At 43.2% G+C, this 11142-nt stretch overlaps 1 protein-coding gene across 1 annotated transcript; it reads right to left on the bottom strand.

The window, feature by feature from the left end:
• Nucleotides 1-2849: 2849 nt before the first annotated feature.
• Nucleotides 2850-6749, bottom strand: marcksl1a (MARCKS-like 1a). Its single transcript, XM_084044302.1, has 2 exons — nt 6411-6749; nt 2850-4246 (listed from the first exon to the last, which is right to left on the bottom strand). Exons 1-2 carry the CDS (start codon nt 6492-6494, stop codon nt 3710-3712), a joined length of 621 nt encoding a protein of 206 aa, XP_083900428.1. The 5' UTR covers nt 6495-6749; the 3' UTR covers nt 2850-3709.
• Nucleotides 6750-11142: the final 4393 nt, after the last annotated feature.

Raw genomic sequence — 11142 nt, 5'->3', positions numbered from 1 at the left:
ATCAGCAGTGAATAGGCTGATATACGCATGTACAGTGTTAGTCAGCCTTCAGCAGTGGATAATATAGCCTATGTAGTCTCTGAATATGAGTGAGTATAAGTGAGTCTCACAACAGTTATGCTTAACAGGCACCTGTCATGGTTCTGTGGTGTACATCCCAGTAGTCCATGTGTAAGTGTGCCAGAGTCAGGAGTCAGTAATCCCAGATAACAGAACAGAACATATTGATGTCAGGCTTGGTTGTGAAGCCTCATGGCTACTGCCACAACGGACTGATCAAGTCGTTCTGTGTTGTACTGTACCAGTACACAATGAGTCTGTGGCTGAATGTGCTTCTCACCCCTGCCGTAGCACATCATAGAGGGAATGGAGGGGTTCTCTCAGATAGCGTCCAGCTTCCTTCAATCTTATTCCCTTCTGCAACCACCTCCAGATTGTCCACTTCAAATCCAACTACAAAGTTAGACTCCCTCACCAGCATTCACAGCAGATTGCGATGCATTGTGAGCTTGTAGACCGGCTATTTTCGGCGAAGAGATTTGGCGTAGATCGAAAAAAGAGCATAGCAAGTACAGTGCAACTCAGGTCCATTTTACTAGCTAGTAGACAATTTACAATTTAGGCATTTAGAAGACGCTCGTAATCCAGAGATACTACAGTAAGCAGGGTAAACACGAGTAATACATCAAATGCATAGAAATAGTAAACTAGGATCATAGGTAAACCAAGAACCTATCATCAGTCTAAACAGTATAATATAAAAAGATCTATAATCTGTACATTGAAACTATACTCACTATAGGATGCCATATCTATTACTATTACTATTTTACAGTATAGAGGGTCTAAGTGGTTTATGCCCCTTGTGTTATGTTACCGTTGCCAACAAACCATGACAAAGGAGAGGACACTGGTTATTACAGACTGGTAGAACATCTGCAGCAGCCTGTTGCACACATTGAAGAACCCGAGCCTCCTCTGGAAGAACAGCGTGCCCTGACCCGTCCCAGGGTCAGTGAGGGTCATTAGGGTTGTTTGTGAGCTCCAATGCCATGGGGAAGGTGCTTGAATTGCCCCAATGTTATATACACAGTCAAGATATTTTAGATTTCAGAACAAATTATAGAAGCACTTCATTAGTGTATCACCTGAGCTACCCGTGTAATTGCTCTAATTTTCAGCCATACCAAGGTGTCTGTGAAACCACTTCCCTGAATGCAAATGTTCATTGAGAACAATTATTGATATTTGAAGTGTCATGTTAATAATTCTTATTACGTATTGAAGGTAGTGAACATATTATATAGCATTGATGGCAGAGGTTCAACTACGATCTAAGTAAGAGGAAAAATGTTTGATTTGATTTTTGATGCTTTGATTTTCATCCCCATTATGACACATGCATAGTAGATACTGATCTCCAAGTGTTTAAGGCAGGTGTTAAGTTATACAACAGAAAATAGCCGAGCTACAAGCTCACAGCACGTCACAATACGTGTTGTGAGCTTGCATATTGGCTATTTCAGTGCATGCAACCAAGTATGAATCACGCCTGTGGTCTGCTGTGCTCTTTGCCCCTCTCTTATGCTCGTGTTTTCGTTTTGTTGTATAGCATCGTTTCATTCCCTTTGGTTTCTGTATTTTACATTTGTGACATGAATCATGTGGTGACTGTAGTGCCAGATTTCCTGTTAACCTGGGTGATGAATGTTGTTTGTTCATCATGTTTGACAGCTTGCACGTTATTCCTCAGAAAGGTTAATGGAAAAAGGGCATTTAAACTTACCTGGGCATTGTGGATGTACCAATGTGTAGCATTATTCCTGTATTTAGAAGGTTTAATCATAATCAAAAATAGGATGTTTTAGTGCTACCAAACGTCAAAACATCCAAAATGAGACATCTGCGGCACAAACAGGAGAAACACTGCTATACAGTCGAGCACAAAACAAGCTTGTTTAGTTCTGCTTCCTGATTCCAGTGTAAATGTTCTAACCCCAATCACCACTTTTCAGTTCAAGACAAGGGCATCCTAGAGGTGTGCGCATTGCTAAGGAGAAACACTCATTGGCTACCTTGACTTCTAAATTGCACCACGGTTGGATACATGTATAATGGTCTTGGTGTTGTGTTTTGAGTCTACAGAGTCACAGACTGTCACACAGACAGGCAGGCAGCAGCCTCGTTACAAAGTTTCCACATCATTTTACGCCTCAAAGTAGCTCGTTGAAATCTAATGCAGTTAGCTAGCTCGCAGTGATGGAAGAAGTACTACATGTTTTACTCAAGTAAAAGTATCAATACTGCAATGTACTCTGTTAAAGTGGATGTCCTGCATTCAAAAATGTACTTGAGTAAAAGTACAAAAGTATCAAGCATAAAAATAAAGTACCAAAAGTAAAACTAATAATTCACAAGTAAAAAAATGCTGATCTACAAGCTCACAATGCATCGCAACACATTGTGCGCGTGTAGATCTGCCATTTTCAAATGGCCGATTATATCTCTGAAGTGGGTTAGTGTGTTTGTAATCAAAATATACCAAGTCAGTAGTAACTAAAGTGATCATATAATAGTGGAGTAAAAGTACAATATTTCCCTCTGAGATGTAGTGGGATAGAAGTAAAAGTATTAAACAGTGTAAATACTGAAGTAAAACAAACCCTCAATTTTACTTAAGTACAGTACTTGAGTACATGTACTTAGTTACTTAACACCACTGCTAGCTCGTGGAAATCATCACAACTGGACTATTCCCAAGCAAACAGAACAGATTTACAGACACCAGAGAACTGTCAACCTCACCCACTGGCATCCTGTTGAAAATCATGAGGCAAAACACAGTCAAGCGGGGATCAAACATTTATTTACCCTTATTAAAAGTTACAATAAAACCATTAACATCTTTAAACGATAGCAAAATAAAGAGAACCAAAAAAATATTGGCCAAAACATATTTACAGAGACAAATTGCAGATAAAAAGCTCACATTTTGTACACAATCCCAACCCCTGCATCATAAACTGTGAAATGTGAACACTGCAAGACTCAAAGCTTGAAATGTGGTTTTAGCCAGAAAATCAAAAATGCACAAAAAAAAGAGACACCTCCTTTCCATCTCCCCTCCTAGGATTTCACTTTTCTATACAGAGCACAAAATACTTGAAATTTGGGGGTAAAACATAGGAATGTAGAATTCTAAAAATTAATAAGATCATTTGAAACGTTTATGTGTCCATATAACAGTCATTTCGAGTGAAGGAGATGGTCTGCCCTGCTCCATAACCGTTGTCGAGTTTTAGATCCCAAAACGATGAGAAAGAAAAGAAAATGTTATAGGGCTGCCACGCTGTAAAGAGGATGCGTCTCCATGAATTGGGAAAATAAGTCAGTATTCCTGATTCGCTCCACATCCAATCCATTACCTTCCCCACACGCCATTCCCCGTGTGTACCAGGAGGGGGCGACGCGTGCCAACATTTTTTCATCACAAGAAGGCCCGGTGAGATTCCGTCAGTCGAAGAACTAATAAAAGGCAGTGAACTGGTGGTTGAATCAGCAGACGTGATATATATCCTTCTTTTATTTGTCTTCTTTTGTAGTTTTGTTTATAACTTTAAGAACGTGGCACAGGTCTCTCATATATATATTTATATACTTTAATCTTGGAAAAACAAAAATCAGTTCAGGTGCCGTGTTGGGGACGTGGTCACTCTGCCTTGGCCTCGCCCTCGGAGGCCGCAGGTGTCGTGACCTCGGCCGGGGCCGCCGCGGCCTCCTCAGCGGGGGCCTCCTCTGTGGGCGGGGCCTCAGCCTCGGGCGCCTTGGCTTCCTCCTCGGGGGCTGGGGCTGCTGCCGCGGCCGCCACCTCCTCCTCCTTGAACTCGGCGGCCGGCGTCTCCTCTTTGGTTTCCGTGGCCGCTGCGTGGCCGTTCTCCTCGGGCTTGTCCTCCGCCGTGGGAGAGGCGGCCTCCTCCTTGGCCTCCTCGCTGCCCTTCTTGCTCTTCTTCAAGTTGATGCCCTTGAACTTGAAGGAGTTCTTCAGGGAGAACTTCTTCTTCTTCTTGCCGTCCTTGGCCGCCTCGCCCTCCGCTTTGGTCGCCTCGCCCTCCGCAGCCGGCGCTGGCTCTATGGCGTCCGTCTCGCCCTCTTTGGCCGGCTCGGCCGTCCCGTTGCCGTCCGCGGCGGCAGCATCCCCGTCAGGTTTGGCGGAGACGTCGCCGTTGGTCTTCACGTGTCCATTCTCCTGTAAACAAAAACCTCTCGTTAGATCAGTCTCAAAATAATGAAGCCGTTTCAGTGGTAATGTTAGAAAACATAGCTGCCTTGACTGGGAGGGGGGGGGGGTCTACTATACAGCAAGGGGGTGTCACATGATATCAAGAGGTCAATGTAAGCAGCAGATGCTTCACAGTCACATTTAAAGTCAAGGAATGAATGCTTGGAGCAGGTCCACTCAACAGCTGTTCTTTGCACAATCCCTTTCACAACCACATGGGGGCAGTGGTGGTGCATGGGTTTGGAACAAAGGAAACCCGTGAAGTATGCTTGCTGCTGATTTGAGCTAAAAAAAAGCATTATTGTATACTTTGGCTATTGAAATTTAGCAGATATACAAGCTTATAGATCTGCTTATATATTTTTTTCCCGTGAAAATTCGTACAAATCTTTGAATATATATATATATATATATATATCATTTCGTTAATTTCGATCACCTGTTCCAACCGTGAAATGCATGAGAATGCAGAAAATAATGAAAATGAGAATGGAAATATAGACAGAGCCAACAACTCCTCCTTTTAGCTGACCAGTTAATGTCTAACGTTAAGTTATATCAGTCGTTTAATAGTCTTTTAGTTTCAGTTAAAACCATTACATCTGACAATGCATTAAATAACAGGAGTCTCTAAATTTACAGACGCCAGTATATTGCTAAATAGCTACCAATTTGTTTGTACTTTTGTCTTTATGGTGGATCATATCGGTGGCCTCTCTCTCAAAAACACATTTTGTGCCCAAAGAAAGCGGTTGAAACCAAGTCACTCGCCGAAAAGAACAGATCTACAACAAGCTTAACATCAGTTATTGTCGGCAAGCGACACCACGGTGCGACACCGTGTCTTTATTCTAAGGAGCGTCTTTTTATTCTAAGGAGAGCGCTTTGTCTGTCGTGTTGCCAAGTCCGCTTATTATAAGCGACTTTGGGCTTTTTATTTAAAGTTGCCTGTAAATATTGGTGGTTGCGTTTTTTGGGGCTGGTTTCTAAAGTGTAGTTGCTTATTTGGGCTTGTTTAAACCAGTGGTGCTTTAACATTTTCATGTCAAGGGCCCCCAAATATATTATGCCAGGACCCCCCCCCCCCCCCCAATACAAGTGTTGTTAAAATGTTTCAATATGTTCCAAGATTTATTTTTGAAAATAGCAGATCTACAAGCTCACGAGTCACGACGCGACGTGAGCATGTAGATCGTCTATTTTCAAATAGCCAATGTATTATGTTTAAAAGGGCAAAGGGCTCGCTTCTTTTGGGCTTGTTTTCATTGACCTGGTTGCCTGTTTCTCTCATCACATCTGGCAACACTGATTTGCATCCTTTGAACAGTTTCCCTTCTTTTGCATCTTTTGTTCGACTCAAGCCAGATATAAATCATTCAATTTAGTCTCCAAAAAGCATTAATACTACTCGCAGCGAACGTTTTTCTAATAGGGATCTGTGAAACCAATCAACCATTGGTTCTCAAAGTGGGGTCCGGGGACCCCCAGGGGTCCTTGAGGGGGTTCCAGGGGGTCCCCAGCAAAACGTGTTAAAACATTGAAACCATTCATCCATATTTTACTTGTACATCTGCTATTTCTTAACGTTTTTGAAAAATCTTGAAAGTGTTTAGACGTTTTTGAATCATTTTGCATTTTGTACCACAAATCTTTTCTTCTGGGGAGGGGCGGGGGGTCCCTGGGCCCTGGCACAAAACATTTTCAGATGGGGGTCCGCGGCAACATGCATATCAATTTGGGGGTCCTTGGCACGAAAAGGTTTGAGAGCCACAAACCACTAGACAAGACAGTAACAATGGGGTGATGGTTGGGGGGGGGGGGGTATATATGTGCATGTATGTGTGGGTAGAACATGCATGGCCACCAATTAATTAGCTTGTAGCCGGTATTATAGGAGCCCTTTGCCCGATTATATTACTGGATTAAATAAAACAGTATGTCACAAGAAGCAGGTGGTTTAATTAATTAATTGGCGTTCGTATTTCCATGCAAAGCTTGATTTATCTAAAAGAAAGAACACACACACAATCAATCGGCGCTGTGCCAATGCAAAGCACGCCAGAAGTGGGCGTTGGGTGCCATGTGGATGATCAGTCGTTAAATCAGCCATAGGGCCTGTTAAGTTCATTACCTGTCCGTTGGCTTTAGCAGCCAGGGGGTCCGCGGCAGCTTTCGCCTCGACAGCTACTCCACCCTTGGAAAACTGAGCTCCCATTTTTTCCTCTGAACAAAAAAAAAACAAAAAAATCTTTAAAATAAAAACCTCGAGATGGGTTTTGAGATTTAAAAATCCAGCTGCAGGGGGATCTGTAGATCCTTTTTTTTTCCAAAGAGAAGAAAAGAAAAAAAAAGGAGAGAATCCGATTTGAACCCCTTTTTTTCCCCCGGCGTGTGGATGGAAAGCAGAGAAGGTCCCTTTGTGTTGTTGTGACGGTCTGATCCTCACAGCAGCTGAGCTCCAATTGAACAATGTCTGGAGCTACAACAAGTGTGTGTATTTCAACCGTGCCTCAAAAACCCAGCGTAGTCTGACTCCACCTATGGGCGTGGCCAGAGTTGCCAGATTGTGCGAGAGAAATAAGCAACCAGGTCTACGGTCAACAAAAGAAGCCACATGAGTGCTAATTGAATTCCAATACTCACAGTTCCTCCGTCATCTGTCCTCCACCTCTCACTCTATAACTCTACATTGGTTATTTTCAAAGGAAAATCCTGAGGAAAAAAGTGAACCTTTAGGAATATCTTCAAATCCCCCAAAATCTTGTATGGGGGTCTCTCTGGCACAACATATTTTCAGAAGGTTGGGTCTACAAATACAGATTCATTTGGGGGTCCTTGACTTTAAAATGTTTGAGACCACCACTCGCAACTAACCAATAATTTACAAGCAACTTTACAGAAAAACAAGCCCAAAGTCGCTTATAGTAAGCAGACATGGCAACGCTGGGCGTGACAGCGCTGCTCGTCCAATGGTTTGCCATGGGTTGACCCCCCCCCCCTCTCCCCCCCACCACCACCATCATCACTGGCTGCAACAAACAGTTGACAGTCGCTCAACTCATTAGAACTGTTGTCCTCCAATCTTATTTGTTGATTATCTGCCTCTTATTTAACTAATGAACCACTTAAACCCCATATGGGTAACCAGAGTCCCTCAGGGCTCAATACTAGTATATTTTCCGTTTTCTGTTATTGTGGGGAAAGCCTTAGCTGAAATTTAGCCGAGCGACAAGCTAGTTTTGAGCTTGTCGATCTGCTATTATCAGCGGAAGCTTTCCCCACAACGCCGATGCTGGGGTTTAAGTGGTCAATTAACTAATTAAGCTCTTGATGCAAAGCGCAAACTTTAGTTGAAGTTATAGGCTACGTGGCCAACACCACAGACAGAGTCACAGAATGATGCAGGAGCCCAGATGACATCCTCGCCATATATATCAGACATCATCGTCTGAGGATGACAGTAAGCCACACATGTCATATCTGAAAGCATTAAGAGTAGCAATCTAATCTTTCAAAAACGTGTAAATCATTTGATTAAAAAAGACATTTGATCAGTCCTTGGGGAAACGTTTATTGGAGGGAAAAGAAGGTCATGTTAATTTCCTTATGACAGGTGCTTCTTTTTTAAGAGTCAAGTTATTACATAATCCACAGCAAGGGTAGCAGCAGTCAGTGAACTGACAGTGGGACTGCTTGACTACAGAGACAGACAGCCTGACGGAGGACAGGAAGACATTGAAGGAGTCCATATAGCTCGTATAGTCGTATAGTCCAGTTTTTGTTTTGGCCAGCTATAGTCAACTCCCACGACTACAGCCATGACATTGCATTTTCCGCGATCCAACTTAATTCACGAATGGTTCCCCCCATGTGACTGCCAAGAGATCAGAGGTCATATGTTTTAAGTCTAGAGAGTTACGAGGGCCAAGTGGACCGCTAGTCATGGGACAGGGTCACCTATGTGTCGCGCGGGGCAACGGATGTTTCAGTGTCCAAAGCCTGGAGGCTCACCCATGCATGTGAAATGCCGGGGCTGCCCATCTTCAAGTCATTAATGTCGAATCTGGGAACTTTAACCGTATTATATCCTTCCTTTCCTGCCCTCAGCTACAAGCATGTCTCGGAGATGAACCCGGGTTTTAGGAGAAAGGAACTCTCTGTGCTTGTCATGTTTATAAGGCTTCATTAAGTGAAATTTATGATTTCCTCTTGTTAAAGCCCCACAGAGCCTTCTGAGCCTCCCTGTTAAATGAAAACTCTTTTTGTGTGGGTCCATATGTCTCTCTGCAATTCTCCGGCCTCAGCACCCCCCTAGCCCCTAACCCCCCCACCCACCCACACACACACACACACACACACACACACACACACACACACACACACACACACACACACACACACACACACACGCACACATTGGTTGAATGACACACAGCCCCCCCCCCCCCGCCACCCCCCACACACACACACACACACACACACACACTCACCGTCACAGCCATGGTATGTATGGCATGCATACGCTGCCCAGAGAATGATCTGTGTCTCTTTTCAGTGGGCTGAGCTTCCCAGAGTGCAGTACGCCCTCAGGGGTTCACATTCCTACACCACCACCACTCCCACCATTTATGTTGTAAACTCTTCAAAAACTATATGGGAGAAAAGAGAGCAAACGTTCAAAAAAATGTTCAGAAAATGGCCTGATCCTCTTTTGAGGAAAACACACACACACACACACACACACACACACACACACACACACACACACACACACACACACACACACACACACAGTCTTTATCATACTTAACGCATACCACAATCATGCCTTTGGAATGCCTCATTGCCGTGTGATGTGGAGTGTGTGATGTATGATTTCACATATAAAAAGGCCTATGATATATTAAAGGGATGGTTTTGTTCCGTATATTGTTCGGCATGAAATAAGATGTCCTCTTTTTTTTATAGGATCTTTCAAAAAGAGATGTCAGCCACTACTACAGCCAGCTCCACATCCCTGCCATGGCTACAGACAGACAGACAGACAGACAGACAGACAGACAGACAGACAGACAGACAGACAGACAGACAGACAGACAGACAGACAGACAGACAGGTAAGAAACATTTAAAGTAAACTATTAATCTCGGAGGAAATTCCTGTCATGCAAGCATTCCCTGAGATTAAAGTACAGTACAGACAATAGAAGCTTTGCCATCACTTTACCACACGCACACACACACACACACACGCGCACACGCACACGCACACGCACACGCACACACTGGCGAGGCCTGATCTCCTTGTGAGAAAAACAAGACTGTGGCTAGAGGACTTCCTCTGGCCTCGACCTGCCTACTTACCGATGTCACGTTCAACATGGCAGTTCACCTCCTTCTCACACCCTTTTCCCCCTTTATTTCCCGGAGCCAGTCAATGCCTCCGTTTGTGCGTCTTGCCCATATTCCATGTCCCTAACACAGGACAAGTTCCCAAATCCACTACAAGACTTCATTGTCTCTGTCAGCAAACCAGCTGATGAGCATCGCGAGCAGAGAAGGGAATAGAGTGATGTACGGAATTACTGGAGATGGGGTCCATTTTCAAAATAGCAGATCCATAAGCTCACAATGCGTCGCAACTCGACACGTTGTGAGCTTGTAGATAGGCTATTTTTGTAATTTTTCACAACACTGTTGTACGAAAAAAGTATCAAAACGGGTGGTCAAAAAGTGGTTAATCAGATACAAAATTGATTAGATTTTTTTTGCGTTGATTCATTGATATATACTATTTTAGTTTTTATTATCCAAGGAATTATTCTATTATTCAATTAATTGCAAAAGCAATTGATAGAATAAAAAACAGGCTGTCTCCTGGAGTCCCTTTATGTGAGGGAAGGGGAAAGTTGTGTTTGATAGAGTCACCTTGAACAGATCACTTCATCAGTTTGATGAATATGTAATTTCCCAGGGTCCCATACTTAAAACAATTCATGCATACAGAATGGCCAGAACAACAGAGCAGTGCTGCTTCCTGTCTGCCTTTTCCCATGTTTTTTTTTTTTGTGAGACAAGGATGACTAGAAAATGTCTCGCAGCGCTGCACAGCCAAATACCACAATACCTATAGGAATTCAATCCGACCAGGCTCATAAATAGCATCCTCATAAATGATTATGTGAGAGGCAGCAGCTATCAGAGCCATGGAATGTGTACACAGCCTATGGAAAATTGTTCACGTTGCACAGTTTCATTTTATTGCGTCATTAATGTACAATAGAAGTTGATGTTAAAACCAGCATTGAACGTGATTACACGCATGCTGACTCAAGAGAGCACATTTCCATTGAACAGCATCTGATTTCAAGGAGAATCAGTCGCGAATCAGCCATCCTCATTGCCATGAATAGTGAAGCGTAGGTTTAAAAGAAACCCCTTTGTGATGCAAATTAATTCGAACAACTGGCTTATTGACTGCAAAAAGGCCCTCGCCAGCAGGCACCCACAAAGCGGCACATGGAAGACATGTTGTAAAGACGTATGTGTAATTGCTGTGGCTGTTGGGGGACTGTGTGTGAAGAGACAGAGTGAAGAGACAGAGTCTTTCACTGCCGCTGTTTTTCCTTTTTCTCCTTTGTGTAGTGTTTTGTATTTGTTGATGACTGATGTATTATTGTGTCAATTTTTTATGCTATGTTGATGAATTGAATACATAGGACCACAATGGAAACAAGTCCCCAGGACTTTTTTTTTTGTTATTATCCCTTTAGCCTCGTCTGACTGTACCTTGTGCTGTTTACATTTCTGTCTAATAAATTATTCAGTCAATCAATCAAACAAACAAACAGAAAAGGAGGATGG

The sequence above is a fragment of the Gymnoscopelus microlampas genome (assembly GCF_963454915.1).
Source record: "Gymnoscopelus microlampas genome assembly, chromosome: 20".
NCBI classification, from domain to species: Eukaryota; Metazoa; Chordata; class Actinopteri; order Myctophiformes; family Myctophidae; genus Gymnoscopelus; species Gymnoscopelus microlampas.
This window is presented reverse-complemented; position numbering and strand designations above follow the sequence as displayed.